Genomic DNA, 17299 nt, shown 5'->3' with positions numbered 1-17299 from the left:
TAATTTAGTCAATTAATATAGATTTATTAAAGGAAAATTGCATTTTTTAAGGGATCATAGATTCTATTAATTTTAAAAAACCGATTTTACAAATATAATTCTTTTAATTCGGACATTCCGAGAAAATGACATTCTAATTTTTACGAATTCTAATTTTTTTAATTACTTTAATTTAATTTTAAGTATAACGTAATTTTTATAATTAAACCCGATTTCATTCTATTAGAATGACATTCTGGTAGGATCATATTTTCTAGGAATTTCAGGATACATGATTCTATTAGAATGATATTCTATGAGAATGCCAACACCGACTACTAACATATGTTTGGATACAACTTCAAAATCTTCATTACATTCTTCTAAAAGTAAAAACTTTATATAATAGTCTATGACAATGAAATACTCGCTAATAACAAACAAAACCTTGTATATTATTCGACCTGAATATTCTAGCAGAATATATTATTACATATACTCATATCATTCTATTGTAGATTATTCTATCAGAAGAATAGCTCTTTCCTTTGTGAAGACCGGTGACAGTTGTTCAGCCATCGTCTAATCTTCAAGCCCTTGATCATCAATGAAATTAGACATTTTACGAAAATAACTGCCATGAATCAAATCATGTAAGAATAATATTCTTTGAGAATGCTTTTACGTGACAAATAAATAACACAAAATTTTAGTAAATCTGACAGAATGAATACCACATGGTATGGTCAGATTATTTTTCAGGAACTTCCACAAACACCTGTCATGCATCATAATAAGCTCTATGACAAATTTCACCAAAAGATTGTTAATTTTCAAATTCTACCAGGCCTGAAGTGAAAATAACATGATTTGCAAGTATGTAAGCTACCTTGCTTCTATGATATGATTCAATAGTAGGCTACAAAACTTCATAAGATATCTCAATCAAAACATATGTTGCAATCATCTCCCCTTTCCCTGAATAAATGTTCTAAGTGATACAGCTTTTTTGGATATGAACTTTGAACAATCCCATACTATTTATGATGCCTACACTTGCTTTTGCACGACTTCTCCATTTGACCAGATCTTTATACATTTAATTTCATCAATCAAGTATGCCAAAGATGACAATTTTCTAATACCATAAGCTTAAAACCTCAAACATCCAGGGGGAGATGTGACAACCGTCAATTTCCGGTCAAGTCATAGTCAACTAAAGTCAACAAGTCAAACCGGTCGACTCAATTAAACCTTGTGTACTAGGGCTTACGTTAGGTAATTACTATACAAATCGCTATTCTAATGAGAAATCATCAATTGGAAAGTTTGTATACCTATATTTCCTTAACCTAAAATTGTGGTAAGTAATGAACCAAACCGATAAAACAATGTTGCATACTCATTGGGAGTGTGTAAGATCCTTAAACATGGCTTAACGGGGCTTACGTACCTTGTGTTGCGGAGCCAAGCACTCAAAAAAGTCACAAAAGAAGCCTCTCCCAATCTCTTTCACTTTATCTCTCTATATTTAAAATCTCTCCCAAATCTCTCCAAGTATGAGAAATCTCTCCAAGTATGTGAAATCTCTCCCAAATCTCTCTAAGTATGTGAAATCTCTCCTAAATCTCTCCAAGTATGAGAAATCTCTCAAAGTATGTGAAATCTCTCCCAAATCTTTCTAAGTATGAGAAATCTCTCCAAGTATGTGAAATCTCTCCCAAATCTCTCTCAAAAGTTCCTTTAACTTTGTATAATCATTTCGGGTATCTCGACCCTTAACCGGGTCAAAAACCGCTTGAAAACGGGGTAAAAACGGGTAAAATGGGCTTAAGGACCCGAAACCCCTCTTTAAGGGTTGAACCCTCTTAGAACCGAAGGTCCCTATAGGGACTGAACTGCTGAAGGACCAAAGCTGCCATGAACCGAACCCGAATGTCCCTTTGGACCGAACCTCGCTTGAGCACCGAACCCTACCTTCGCCTTCACCTCCTGCCTCTTTCGCTCCATTTTGCCTTCGGGCCCAGCAGCTTTAGGATCGAACCTCGGCCCAAAACCGAGAGGTCTCGCAGGTAGGCCAATTTCATCCGGTTTTCGACTAGTTTTGCATTTTAGGCCCGTTTTTAATTATTTTAACGCGGGATTTTCACCAAAACTTTATTTTAACATATAAGGCCCCATATTTATTAATTAATCATGTTTTTTGGGATAAATCTTATCAAAAAAAGAGTGGGTGAAGTACAAGAGGTGGAATGTTGACTTTTCTTTAGTTTATGACACAAGCAGCCACCCCCACACCCACTCCATGACCAGCCACACTCCTTCCACCATACCTAGGTCATGTTAATGTATTTTCTCATCATTTCCAGCCATTTCCCATGTTCTTAGAGCTGGAACATCCACCCTCTCTCCTCACTTCACTCATTTTCTCTTATTCCCACCAAAAGATCAAACACTTTTCTCTCAACTCTTCTCCCTCAATTTCGAGACTTCCAAGGCTTTCCTTTTACTTTTGGTAAGTATCTTCATCGTCCTTATGATTATTACACTTCCTTCAACTCCAATCATGGATTGCTTACACAAATTCCATCATTTTAGTGTTAGATTCTCGAATCTTCAAGGCAACCTTCTAAGTGTTCTTGAGTTGAACACTTCTCTTCTTCGACATTCATCCACCTGAAATCACATAAGGTGAGTTCATACCCATATCTTTTCATGTTTTCTTAAGTTTTAAGGGGGGGGGGATACAAGTTAAAACAACAAGAACACAACGAAATTCATTCAACAACTTTCATAAGAAAAGTTAGACTCCACTCACGGACTGTTTTGGGCAACTTAAACATTTTAGTTTTCAAAATTGTACTAGGTTCAAATAGTTCAAGTTCTTAGCTTTAAAATGACTACTTGCACATCTCCATACAATTTTTCTACAATTTATGGGGATTTTTACAAAACTGCCTATCATTTCAAGAACGAATCTGGACCAGTATGTGATTATGGACTTTTTCACACAAGTTGGAGGTCACTAAAAATCATAATAAAATTTATGAACAAACTAGACTCATTTTCCAAACTCCCAGAATTTATGGATTTTGATTTGGACCCTTAATGATTTTTCTATGAATTTTTTAAAAACATATTAGAAATGGTAATACTAGAAAAATGTTTTCAATTTCATTTACGCCTTGTAACTTGTTGAGCAAGGTGTGTACCTTCATGTGAAGATATGTTATTACCATATATGTTATTTTGTCTTGTTATATAGACATTCATCAGTTAACAAATGGATATTTGCTATATTAAGCATGGTAAATGATAAATTGATATAAACAAGTTTACATCCATTACATACAAACATTTGGTAAGCTATGACAAATATAGTTTATGATGCATTTACATAATAAACACATTACTAAAGGTATTACATGTACAAAAGGGGTTATTACCACTACGATTAACCATGATAAACTATAATAAGTATAGTTAAGACTATTACACCCCCCACATGTAAGTATGCTAATTATAATCGACTGATCCATCAAATACCTCAGGCTCTTGTGGTCCATGTAAATAGTATAACGGACCCCATAGAGGTAATTTCGCAAAGTATTGAGGGCAAACACCACCACCCCCAACTCCAAATCGTACGTAGGGTAATTCGCTCGTGAGGCTTTAACTGCCTCGAAGCGTAAGCGATCACATGACCCTGCTGCATCAAAATTGCACCCAAACCCGTGATCGACGCATCACGGTAAACCACAAAAATACTCAACAACCTCTGGTAGGGTCAGAGCCTCACATAATCTCTGTCTCAAGGTCTCAAGAGCTGCCTACTGCTCAGGCCGGTGAATACCTATAAGACGTGTCGAACCATTTTCTCCGGCCTAACTTCATATACCCCCTGTCAATAGAAAGACCCGATTTTGGTATGTTGTTGCCTCATATGACCCTTAGGAGTTTGGAGGAAGGAGGTCCATAACTTATTTAAAATATAATAATATTCTAGTATCTTCATATTTTATGTTATGATTAATTCATTAATTTTATAATAAATTCACGGCATGAATGAATTCTTAGTTTCTTACTATTACTAAGCCATGCCATGCATGCACAATTTTGTTTTTGTTGCATTGCCCTTAAATCAATTATGGACAATTGTTTAAAAAAATGTAGATTGAAGTTTTTGAAACATGTAAAATTACATTGAAGGACAATTATTTAAAAATAAATAAGTATATAGATATATTTTTAAGAGCAGTTATGAAAATTGATTTTAAAACCTAGTAGCGTTTTGTTAAACGCTACATGGAGTAGTTTTTAGATTTAGAACGTTCTGTTTAAAGTAAAAACTAAACGCTCGTACTGCCAAACGGAGATTTTTGTATAAACTAAAACGTTTTGTTAAAAGCTAAAATTTAAAATCTCTCAAACACTTTTAAAAACTGCGTACAAAACACATCTGATATGATTTGGTTTGCATTAGTTAGACCTTACAAAATATTAATAAACTTGCTAGGTTTTATTTTGTTTTATTTGCTAAACAATCCATGATACACCAACTATTATTTAGGTATAAATTATTTAAATTAATTAAAAAAAAAATCATATTTTAGATGATTCTTATACCATAACGTATTTTAAATGCTTATCTTTTTCTCATTGTTGCATTATCTCTTTCTTTATATAAAAGAAATACTAAAAGTTATATTTCGAACTCATTATCAAAACATAATATATTTTTTAAATAAGATATTAACTGAAATGTTCACAAATAAGTATTTTCTTTATATAAAAGAAATACTAAAAGTTATATTTCCAACTCATTATCAAAATATAATATATTTTTTTTAAATAGGATATTAACTGAAATGTTCACAAATAAGTATTTAGAAGCTACAAGTGACAACAAGATTTCAATAATATTGGTTTTAAAGTGTAAATTAACTCGTTCTGATTCAAATATTGAATATAAGGTCAGCCAAACAAACATCACTTTTTTATAATTTATTAAATAAACATCATAATGATTAATTTTTATTTAAAAAACAACATTAGTAATTAACTAACAAGTACTTGTTTATTCTTAAATAATAATTAATATTACTTTATTTTTTATTCATAATTATTTATTATTTAAAAAAATATATTTTTAAGTAACAAGGAGTTTTTTTTACAAATTATTTAAATACTTTTTATATTTTTTAAACCTTTTTACAATCTTTTTAAACTTTTTATAACTTTATAAACATTTTTATATAATTTTTTTTATTTTTTTTACAATTTTTATACAGCATTTATAAATAATTTTATAAGTCTTTTTAAACTATATCATTTTAAATTCTGTACAACCTAGAAAGGTTGTAAAAACGTAACAACAGTACCTAAAAGTTTGACACATAAATAAAAATATTTAAAATGGATGATTTCTTACAAGTTTTTGAAAAATGTTTAAAAGTTCCAAAATGTCTTTTACAAGAATTATCCCTGACTTTTATATAAGATTTCAAACTTTATCCAAGTTTTTTTCAACAATTCTACGAATTTTAGATTCCATAATATGAAATAATAGAATAAATTACTAACAATTTTCGTATCTATCCTAATAAATGAAAATGACTTTGCCACATGTCCTCTTCTCATTCATTTGGACACATGACATTTTCTAGAAATTTTAAAATTTTCTATTTTCCACTTGTCATTTTATTGTATTTTTGATTTTATTAAATTAAAATCCACATTTAATATATAAGGTAATATATATGTAAGGTATTTATTAGAAAATGGTTTATATATGTAATATATCTAATGCATTAAAGTCTCATTAATTTTAATAATTCAAAAAATTTCTTATTTTTCTTATAAATTTAAAGTTTTCAAATTGTTAAAATTTTATATTTAATTTTTTTTAAATAAACCCATGTAATACATGGGTCTCACACCTAGTGGTTTATTATAAGAAGTTTGTGTATGATTTACTAAAATAAGAAACTGACAACGATGGTTAATTGAAAAAACTACCATATTATATATTTATCTTAAAGTAAAACACATGTGTCATTTTATAATTGGTTTAAGGGGGTATTTGGCTTAGCTTTTCACAGCCAAAAGTTCTTTTTGAAAAGAAAAAAAACAAAAAATGTTTGGTAAACTAGTTTTAAAAACTACTTTTTGAGTTTTTATACAAGGAAAATCAACTTTTTGGAAAAGTCAGGAAATCCTGAATTTTTATAACTTTTCCAAAAAGGACTTTTGGGCTTTAAGAAGCTAAGCCAAACACCCCCTAAGTATTTGTTGTCCTGATAATTTATTTTCTATTTGTTTTCCCAATATATATATATATATATATATATATATATATATATATATATATATATATATATATATATATATCTTCAACATTCCTAAATTATAAAAAAGTTTAAAAATATCAATTGGAAAAGATAAAAATATGTTAAAAATAGTTCAAAAATGATATAAAATAGTTTTAAAAGGGGGTTAAAAAATGCTTAAAGAGATTATATAAAAAGTTAAGTTATTTTATTTTATTTTATTTTCTAAAAAAGTTATGGAATAATATATAAAACATTTGCGAAAAAAGTTTGTATAAGATATATATATATATATATATATATATATATATATATATATATATATATAATACTGCAAAAATAAATTGGAAAAAGTAAAATTTATAAAGGATTTATAAAATCAGAGATAAACCTGAGATGGTTTTTTTATTAAAATATCTTAAAAAAATATTATCAATGATTAACTTTTTTATTTATAATAAAATACATCTTAAATGAAGGGTCAAAAAATAATATATTTTTTTAAATCACGAAAATCAAGGTAATAGAATAAATAAAATATATTAAATAGTAAGATAATGATAAATATTAAAAGTTAATAGTTATAAATATGCATTAGGTTTGGGATAAGTAAATTAAAAATACATAAAAACAATAATTATAAGGATAAAAAGACGAAAAAAATGAAAAACCATGATAAAAGTATTCGAGCCAGCCCATTTAAGACAAGAAAAAGTATAGTAATTGATGGGACCCAGCCAAATTAACTAGAGTTTACGGAACCCCAACCTTGGTTAACCAAATATTGTGGGACCATCTAAAAAGAGAGCTCAGAGCAATATATTCCTCCTACACGCAAACCATCAGAAATAAATGGGGTAAAAATTAGACAGTTCTAGGGTTTGACTGATGAAATTGGGCGTGAAATCTCCACACACCACTAGGTGAGAGAGAAAGAGAGCCTGCGCGCAAATCAGATGATTCTTCCGGTAACTTCGGTGGCTCGCCGTCTTCAAGATCCATCGCACTAGTGGCCCACACGATCTGATTCGTGCGAAAAAAACAATTTCTGAAATTCTGCCAAATTGTCGATTTTTTCTCTCTTTTTCGGGAAAGGAAAATTTTAGTATTTTAGAGAGGGAAAGTGGCGTTGAGACTTGAGTGATCGTTAAGGGTTAAACGACAGCGTTAATTTGGAAGGATTTGGATTAATTACGGTGTTCGATTTTTATGTTTTGCAATTTATTTTTTCCTTTTTACTCATAGAAGATATCGTACAATTTTTGCATGCAATCTGGTGGTGGGGCTCAGCAGGGAGGGGGTGGCCATGGGCGAAACATGGTGCCCGGACCACCGTCCTCATCTGCATCGCCGTCTTCTTCATCTTCAGCAGTGTCCGCGCCCCATTTGGGGTTTGATCCGATGAAGCAGCAGCATCAACAGCAAAGACAGGTTAGGGTTTTTTTTTTCTTGCTGTGGTGATTTGATCACTGATATTAGCTACTGAATGCACACTCAGTTGGAAGATTCTTTAGATTAGCTCAAGTTAAATTTTGGCACACAGTCATTATTCTCTGTTCAAATTGTTAATAGAACTGATCTAGTCATCATATTCTACCAAATTAGCCACAGAAGATACTAACTTTGTTCGGCTGTGATACTATATTTGAACAAACCTATAGTCTGTGTTTCAACCATTTTAACTCTGCTTCTCTGTTTAAAGCTGGAACGAGGTAATCAGTCTTGGAAGTATAATATTTAACTATGTTAAAAGTTGGTGTGGTATCTTACTGTACTCACTTAAAGTGTCTTGTCAACTTGATTTCTTAAGTTAAATGAGCTAGAGTTAGGTCTGTAAACAATCTGCAATTTCTTTCTACTCCCAAGAAAAAGATTTTGAAATGCACCCGTGGACAAATGTGTCCTATTAATCTGACTTCGCCACTAACTTTTTAACCTTTTTTGAGTACTTTTATGTTACTGCTCTGCGAAGATTTAATCCAGATGGTTTTGATGTGTGTGTACGTTGTTTATGCAGTCTTTGCAACAACAGTTACTTCGAAACCCTGATGGGAGAGAAGCTTTATTAGCCTATCAATCTGGAATTCGGCAAGGAGGAGTATTAGGAGGTGGTGCTGCCTCGGGTTCTGGCTCTATGCAAATGCAACGTGTAGCTCAGCAGCATGGGCAAGAGGAAGGACAGAATATGAGACAGGGTTTTGATCAACACATGATGAATCCAATGCAGCAGGCTTACATGCAATATGCCCTCCATGCCCAACAGGCCCAACAGGCCCAACAGGCCCAACAAGCCCAACAGAAGTCATCTCCTGTCATGCAAGCCCAGCAGCAAATGAAAATGGGAATGATGGGGAAACCACCTGACCATTTTGGCCTTGGAGGGAAGCAGCCAATGGAGGAAGGCCACCAGACAGTTTCTGACCAAAGTCAAAGTCAAAATCAGAATCAGAAACATTTTGCAATTCCCACATCCCTAGGGAATAATATAAGACCTATGCAAACCCCACAAGCTCAACAGGGTGTCCATAATATGGGAAACAGCCAGATGTCAATGGCTGCTCAACTGCAGGCAATGCAAGCTATGGCTCTTGAACGTAACATTGATCTTTCACTTCCTCAAAATGCTAATCTGATGGCGCAACTAATGCCACTCATGCAGTCTAAGATGCTTGGTCAACAAAAAGTCAACGAAAGCAACATGAGCCCACAGGTCTCCATGTCAAAACAACAGGTCACCTCTCCACAACTCACAAACGAAAATTCTCCCCGTAGTGATGTGTCTGGGCATTCAGGGTCTACAAAAGCAAGGCAGACAATGTCACCTGGTCATCTGGGTTCAACCTCAAATGCAAGTCAAGGTCAAGGTCAGCAATTCCCCATTCATGGGAGGGAGAACATGAACCAGTTGCCACCTAGGCAACCCACCAATAATGGTATTGGCAGTGGAGTGTCTTCTATGCCTCCCCCACAGTCACCTGCTAACATGAGCCTGGGTCCAGATCATCTGTTGCAGTTACAGCATGCTAGGCAGCAGATGAATAGGTCTTCTCCACAGCCTCCTGCAGCTTCAGCTAATGGTGTTGGATTGGAAAACCCTTTAACATCTCAGAAACAACAAACACCACAAGGCCAACCACACCCAGGCTTTACAAAGCAGCAACTACATGTTCTCAAAGCCCAGATTCTGGCTTTCAGGCGTATAAAGGTTTGCAAAACTTGTTTTTTTTTTAAATATATTTTTCATTTATCATCTCAGGGGTTATTTCTTTCCGACTTAATGAGCTTAATGGGCTAAGCACGTAATATGGACAACTATTTATATCACTGTTGTTTTTTGACTTAATTCGGACAGAATAGCTTACTGGTTTAAGCAAAAAACTTGGCTTAATGTATTTGGACACTACTTGTTTACCTATTTACCCCCCCCCCCCCCCCCCCCCCCCCCCCTTTTTTTTTTTCCCTCCAGACAACTCTTCTCATGTTTCCCTTCATGATGACCTAACAAGGTTTTACATTAGTTTTGATCTGAAAAAGCTTTGCTTAATGGTTTTTTGAATTTGAATTTTCAGACCATTTTCATTTACGTATTCGAACATTTCAAACACTTGCAACCTCCAAAATCATTTTACTTTGTATTAAAATATTATTTTAACGATATTTTTCTTATAATCATCTTTGAAAACTGAAGTCTAATAGCTTCTTAAGATCAAAACTAGTGTAAAACCTTCTTAGGTCAACATATTTGTTCGAGTTGAAGTTTATTCACAATCAAAACAATTCTTAACTACTATGTCCGGTTAAAACTACTATTAATAGTATTTATGATTAAATTTCATGATCAATCTAAGTTGCTAATCTTATTGTAATTAAATATATTATCATCTGTATTGTTATTTATAGAAAGTAAACTCTAATTTAGAACTGTTCTTAAATAAAATCATCTGTTATTTACCCTCCTTTCTATACAGAAGGGTAAAATGTTCATTTACTCATTTTCCGACGGTTCATTCAGTACAACACTTTATTCAGATATACATCATTACCCATTCAACCACTTTATCTGTATGGGCTTAATGATAAAAAAAGAAAAGAAATAACCCCTCAGGCTACTTTTTTTTGGGTACAATTCTCTTTTTTTTTTGGTGGACTTATGGATTTGACTTGATGGCAGAAAGGAGATAGAACTCTGCCTCGTGAACTAGTACAAGCTATTGCCCCACCTCCCCTTGAAGTACAGTTGCAACAAGTGGCTTCCCCTGCTGTAGTAGCTAACCATGATAGAGCTTCAGTTAGAAGCCCTGTGGAGTCCAATAACAAGGATCTTCAAGCTGTGACTATGTCTGCTGGAATGAACACCTTGAAAAGAGAAGCGTATGAGGATAAAGCAACAGTTAATGCACAAGCCACACCTATAATAAAGGAAACTCCATCGGCTCCTCCCCCTGCAAAAGAAGAACAGAGAATTACTGCATTTCCTCCTAAACAGGAACATGAGGCAAATGAGGGTGTAACAGACAAGGGTAAGGCAGTTGCTTCAGGACCTGATGTTGTCCCTGAAACTGTCCAATCTAGATTGACTTCACAACCAGGGAACTCACCTCAAACAAAAGATCCTGGCCCTTCTAGAAAGTACCATGGTCCACTGTTTGACTTTCCTTTCTTCACTCGGAAACACGATTCTTTCGGATCAAGTATGATGCTCAACAACAATAACAATCTATCTCTAGCATATGATGTGAAAGATCTTTTTCTTGAGGAAGGTACTGAAGTGGTTAACAAAAGGAGAGATGAGAATTTAAAGAAGATTAACGGTTTGCTGGATTTGAATCTAGAGAGAAAAAGGATAAGGCCAGATCTTGTTTTGAGGTTACAAATTGAGGAAAAGAAACTCAGACTACAAGACGTACAAGCACGTGTAAGAGATGAAGTTGATCAACAGCAACAAGAAATAATGGCTATGCCAGATAGACCATATAGGAAATTTGTTAGACTATGTGAGCGACAACGTATGGAGCTCAACAGACAAGTGCAAGCTGCTCAGAGGGCGATTAGGGAAAAACAATTGAAATCAATCTTCCAATGGCGTAAGAAGCTTCTAGAATCTCACTGGGCCATCCGTGATGCACGGACTTCTAGAAACAGGGGTGTTGCTAAGTACCATGAGAAGATGTTGAGGGAGTTCTCAAAGAATAGAGATGACGATAGAAGTAAAAGAATGGAGGCTTTGAAAAATAACGATGTGGAGAGGTATAGAGAGATTCTTATGGAACAACAAACTAGTGTTCCGGGTGAAGCTGCTGAGAGATATGAGGTTCTTTCCTCGTTTTTGTCTCAGACAGAAGATTATTTAAATAAACTTGGAGGCAAAATTACAGCTGCCAAGAATCAACAAGAAGTAGATGAGGCTGCAAATGCTGCATCTGTAGCAGCAAGAGCTCAGGTATTTTCTACTTTTGTGTTTACGATTTTTCATCTCATATGTAACTTATGATTGTGAATTTATTGAAAAAACAAAGGGTTTATCTGAAGAAGAAGTGAGAGCTGCAGCATCATGTGCGAGGGAAGAAGTTTTAATAAGAAATCGTTTCTCTGAAATGAATGCACCTCAGGATAGTTCTTCTGTCAGCAAGTAAGCTCCTTTTGATTATTGCTAGATGATTAATTAGAACTTAATAAGATGGTTTTTGTAAATCTTTTGCTTCATGTTGTTGTTATCAACAGATATTATACTCTTGCACATGCTGTGAGTGAAAGGGTCATACGGCAACCCTCAATGCTGCGGAAAGGAACTTTACGTGACTATCAACTTGTATGTCCCTTTTATTTTTCATTAGATAGATTTATGCTCTCCTTTTATCTAAAACTATAATTGATTTCCTTCCAGGTTGGACTGCAGTGGATGCTTTCATTGTATAACAATAAGTTGAATGGCATATTAGCAGATGAAATGGGTCTTGGGAAAACTGTACAAGTTATGGCTTTGATTGCTTATCTGATGGAGTTCAAAAGCAATTATGGCCCACATCTTATAATTGTTCCAAATGCAGTTCTTGTTAACTGGAAGGTTGCTTCACTCACTTGACTTAACCTTGATTAATTTCCTGTTAATAAGTTTTTTCTTTTGTTCTTGTATAACCTTGATTTTTCTGTACAGAGTGAGTTACATACTTGGTTGCCAAATGTGTCCTGCATTTACTATGTTGGTAACAAAGATCAACGATCAAAATTATTCTCTCAAGTAAGATTTCTTCATAGCTTCTCTTCTTTTTCCCATTTCAAATTCTTTACTTACATATTCTTTTGCTTTCAGGAGGTTTGTGCTATGAAATTCAATGTCCTTGTGACAACCTATGAATTCATCATGTTTGACCGTGCAAAACTTGCAAGAGTTGACTGGAAGTACATAATCATCGATGAAGCTCAAAGAATGAAAGATAGAGAATCTGTTTTAGCTCGTGACCTTGACAAATACCGCTGCCAGAGGCGCCTTCTCCTCACAGGCACCCCCTTACAGGTCTGTTAATGTTAAGTCTCTGTCTGGTCAAACTATGAATGTTGACCATAGTATGATATAGTTTAATAAGCACTGTATTTTTTCCTCTCTTGCAGAATGATCTGAAAGAGCTGTGGTCATTACTGAATCTATTACTCCCTGAAGTATTTGACAATAAGAAAGCTTTTCATGATTGGTTCTCACAGCCCTTTCAAAAAGAAGTCGCCCACAATGAAGATGATTGGTTGGAAACCGAGAAAAAAGTCATCATTATCCATCGGCTTCATCAAATCTTGGAGCCTTTCATGCTCAGGCGCCGTGTAGAAGATGTAGAAGGCTCACTTCCTCCAAAGGTAAATCTTTCATTCATTCTCATAAAAACACCACCAAATTTTCTCTTTGCTGTTTGGCATAATATAAAAATAATAATTCATCACAGATCTCAATCAAGTTACGATGTAAAATGTCGGCTATCCAAGGTGCGGTATACGATTGGATAAAGGCCACGGGTACTATCCGGGTCGACCCGGAAGACGAGAAACGAAAGGTTCAAAAGAGTTCAATGTACCAAGCTAAAACATTCAAGCCATTGAACAACAGATGCATGGAGCTCAGAAAAACCTGCAACCATCCTCTACTTAACTACCCGTATTTCAACGATTTCTCCAAGGACTTTCTTGTGAGATCATGTGGGAAATTATGGGTGCTTGATAGAATCCTGATAAAGCTTCAAAGAACAGGGCACCGAGTACTTCTTTTCAGCACAATGACAAAGCTTCTAGACATTTTGGAGGAATATTTACAGTGGCGTAGACTTGTCTACAGAAGAATCGATGGTACAACAAGCTTGGAAGACCGTGAGTCAGCAATTGTTGACTTTAATAGCCCTGACACGGATTGTTTCATTTTTCTGCTGAGCATTCGTGCAGCTGGACGTGGTCTAAATCTTCAAACAGCCGACACCGTGATCATATACGACCCTGACCCAAACCCTAAAAACGAAGAACAAGCGGTTGCTAGGGCCCACCGTATTGGTCAAACACGGGAAGTCAAAGTCATCTACATGGAAGCTGTGGTTGATAAAGTCTCGAGTCATCAAAAGGAAGATAACTTCAGAAACGGAGGCAGTGTCGACTCGGACGATGACCTGGCGGGTAAAGACCGATACATAGGATCGATCGAGAGTCTCATAAGAAACAACATCCAACAATACAAAATCGATATGGCTGATGAAGTCATCAATGCGGGAAGGTTTGACCAGAGAACAACACACGAAGAAAGACGGTCAACTTTGGAGTCACTGTTGAAAGATGAAGAGAGGTATCAAGAAACTGTACATGATGTCCCCTCTTTACAAGAAGTCAACCGAATGATTGCAAGAAGCGAAGAGGAAGTTGAGCTTTTTGATCAAATGGATGAGGAATTCGATTGGGCTGAAGAGATGACCCGATACGATCAAGTACCTAAATGGCTCCGTGCCGGTACACGGGAAGTGAATGCTACAGTTGCGCGTATGTCTAAAAAACCACCTAAAAACATTTTGTACACGGATAATATTGGTGTGGAACCAAGTGATATGGCGTCTGATGTTAATGAAAAAAGAAGGGGAAGATATAAAGGGAAGAAGAATTATGCTGAACTAGATGATGACATAGAGGAGTTCTCTGAAGCTACATCTGAAGAGATCGTCAACGGGGGTGATTCTGAAGAGGACGATGAAACACCTGTCATTAATGAGGTACCCACCACACAAGATGACGAGTATCATCCTAGTACTAGACACAATCATAGGTTACAAGGATCTGGTTCTTCTGGATCATCTTCAGGTAGCAGACGAGTAATCCCAGTACCAGTGCCTTCTATTTCTTCCCAGAAATTCGGTTCACTTTCTGCATTAGAATCCCGGCCAGGTCCTCGTTCCAAAAGATTGGTATGCCTCTTTTATCAAAAACTTAAAAAGAAAGAAAATCATGTTACTTGCATAGTAGTGTCTAACTTTTTTGTTTTTTGTATATGCAAAAATTGCAACAACTAGCATGATGATCTTGAAGAAGGGGAGATTGCCATGTCTGGAGAATCGCATATGGAACTTCAACGATCTGGTAGTTTGAACCATGATCGTGAAGAAAATGAAGATGAACAGGTGTTACAACCAAAAATAAAACGGAAACGTAGTATTCGAGTTCGACCGAGGCTTGCTGTTGATTCTCTCCTTCGTGTTGACTCCTTTCAAGCTGACCGTAGACTACATGGCATCGGGAAGACTCAGATGCATAATACTCAGCCTGAACAAAAAATGGTTCAAGAGAAAAACACTTACAAGAATGATCATCATCTTAGCAACTCTTCGACCTCGTTGAAGGCCAAACGAACTCCTCCGGCTAACCGGAAAATTCCAAACAAGGCCAATCTTCATGTTCCTGGGAAACCAACCAGACCTAATCCCATATCTACACCTTCAGATGCTGAGCACTCGCACTCGCACTCGCACTCGCACTCGGAAGTGAAAGTAAAGAATGGAAGTGGACCCATCATGACTGAGGCTATCCAGAGAAGGGTATGTATTAGTATTACATTAACATTTAACAATAACAATGATCTTGGTCAAATATGTTATGTTGACTGATGACTGAGACTGACTGACTATCTTGCTTTGCAGTGTAAAAATGTGATCACAAAGATCCAGAGGAGAATTGACAAGGAAGGGCAGCAAATTATCCCGTTGCTTACTGATTTGTGGAAGAGAACCGGAAGTCCTGGGGGCAGTGTCGGGAACAATCTTCTTGATTTACGGAAGATTGAGATTCGTGTTGACCGATTGGACTACAATGGAGTTATGGATTTGATAGCTGATGTACAGCTTATGTTAAAAGGCGGAATGCAGTATTTTGGATTTTCCCATGAGGTATGAAGCCTTAACTGGTTTGACCAATTTTGACTGACTTGTCTGATTGTATTAATTCTGATAAACAGGTGAGGTCCGAAGCAAGGAAAGTGCATGATTTGTTTTTCGATATAATGAAGATTGCATTTCCAGATACGGATTTCCGAGAAGCCAGGAGTGCACTGAGTTTCTCTGGGTCCATGGCTTCTTCCTCATCTCCAAGAGGGTTGCTGCCACCCAAGCGACCAAAACCAATGATGGAAGTCGAGCCCGAACCGAGTCTACCCCCAAGGCCGGTTCCACGTGGGTCCAACTCCATCCCGAGTAGAGAGACACGGTTCGGTAGGGGTGCAGCCCCAGCCCCAGCCCCGGCCCATGGTCTGGAAGAACCTGGTCCTAGAGTGTTGACCCATCCAGGTGAGCTTGTTATATGTAAAAAGAAGAGAAAGGACAGAGAGAAGTCTGGGGTGGTGAGACCTGGGAATGGTGGGGGGTTGGGTGGTCCTGTTTCGCCGATTGCTCGGGGGATTAGGAGCCCGGTTCAAGGTCAGGGTCAAAGTAGAGGGGTAGGTCAAAGTCAACAACTGGTTGGTCAACAAGCTAATGTTGGTTGGGCAAACCCTGTTAAGAGAATGAGGACAGATGCAGGGAAGAGGCGGCCAAGTCAACTATGATGATGATTTGCAGGTTAGTGTGTATGTTAATGTTACAAGTTGGGTGGAGTGGGGTGGCTATATTGGTTTTGAAGGTTAATGTGGATAGTGGTATATACTTTACTTGTTTCTCACAAGATCTTTCATCTTTGTTATCAATGATGAACTGTAATGCGCTATGTTGTGTTTATTGATTTCCAGTCTCCTTCATAAGCCCCTCTTGTATGTGTTACAATCTTTTATCTGTGTCCTTAGGGTGTGAGGGGAGGGTGTCCACACTCACTGTGAGTGAGTCAATGACTAAAAATCACTATTAAAATAAAATGCAACTGCAGTACCTGCTAGGCTGCTGTTCCGCGTCCTCCTTGTCCATACACACATATGTGAGTGTAATGCGTAAATTTATTTACAATGGTACTGATTTCGAAACTTCAATTTAGTTGTATTTTGATGCTCTTTTATATTTGGTTGCAAACTCTTATTGATTTGCTGTTACCATTGGTTGTCATTTTTTTTTTTGGCTTTTGTAAATCTCAAGCTAGCTAATTTGGCATATTAAGCGTTATTTTACTGCAAATTTGTCCTTTCACTTTGGTCTTTGGTCTAGTTAATTATGCATATTATCTCCACTCCATTCTCCTTCCGAAGGGGAATGGGAGTAAATGAAGATTAAGGGCACAGTTCGTTGAAGATAAATTTGGATCAAGATTGAGAGAGACAAAGAGAGAGATCAAGGGATACATTACACGGCTCTATTTTGATAGCTAAACTAATTTGTTTCCTTTTAGCAAGGTTATGCTTTTAGAGACCCGCAGCAGTCAACTACATATTTGAGGGAAAAGATGAAATATTAAATTTGTGAAAATTTTCAAGCCCAATTTTATGCAAACATCTTGTGAAAATCATTCAAAGACACCCATTTTATAAACCTGACAAACATGTCCTGTTGAGTTACAAATAT

At 35.8% G+C, this 17299-nt stretch overlaps 1 protein-coding gene across 1 annotated transcript; it reads left to right on the top strand.

Annotated features, from left to right (window-relative positions):
• Positions 1-7160: 7160 nt before the first annotated feature.
• On the top strand, positions 7161-16833 carry BRM (transcription regulatory protein SNF2). Its single transcript, XM_079038850.1, has 13 exons — positions 7161-7739; positions 8326-9513; positions 10480-11748; positions 11825-11937; positions 12030-12117; positions 12193-12372; positions 12463-12546; positions 12619-12822; positions 12918-13154; positions 13241-14731; positions 14837-15358; positions 15461-15706; positions 15775-16833. The coding sequence occupies exons 1-13, from the start codon at positions 7575-7577 to the stop codon at positions 16357-16359; spliced, it is 6372 nt and encodes a 2123-aa protein (XP_078894976.1). The 5' UTR covers positions 7161-7574; the 3' UTR covers positions 16360-16833.
• Positions 16834-17299: the final 466 nt, after the last annotated feature.

The sequence above is a fragment of the Lactuca serriola genome, chromosome 4 (genome assembly GCF_051521515.1).
Source record: "Lactuca serriola cultivar US96UC23 chromosome 4, Lser_US96UC23_V15, whole genome shotgun sequence".
Taxonomy (NCBI): Eukaryota; Viridiplantae; Streptophyta; class Magnoliopsida; order Asterales; family Asteraceae; genus Lactuca; species Lactuca serriola.
The sequence above is the reverse complement of the archived record's forward strand: the minus strand, read 5'-3'. Positions and strand labels throughout refer to the sequence as shown.

Coding starts and splice junctions, on each gene's coding strand:
- BRM (XM_079038850.1), top strand. CDS start 7,575: ATGCAATCTGGTGGTGGGGCTCAGCAGGGAGGGGGTGGCCATGGGCGA. Junction 14,732..14,836: donor GTCCTCGTTCCAAAAGATTG/GTATGCCTCTTT, acceptor TGCAACAACTAG/CATGATGATCTTGAAGAAGG. Junction 15,359..15,460: donor CTGAGGCTATCCAGAGAAGG/GTATGTATTAGT, acceptor CTTGCTTTGCAG/TGTAAAAATGTGATCACAAA.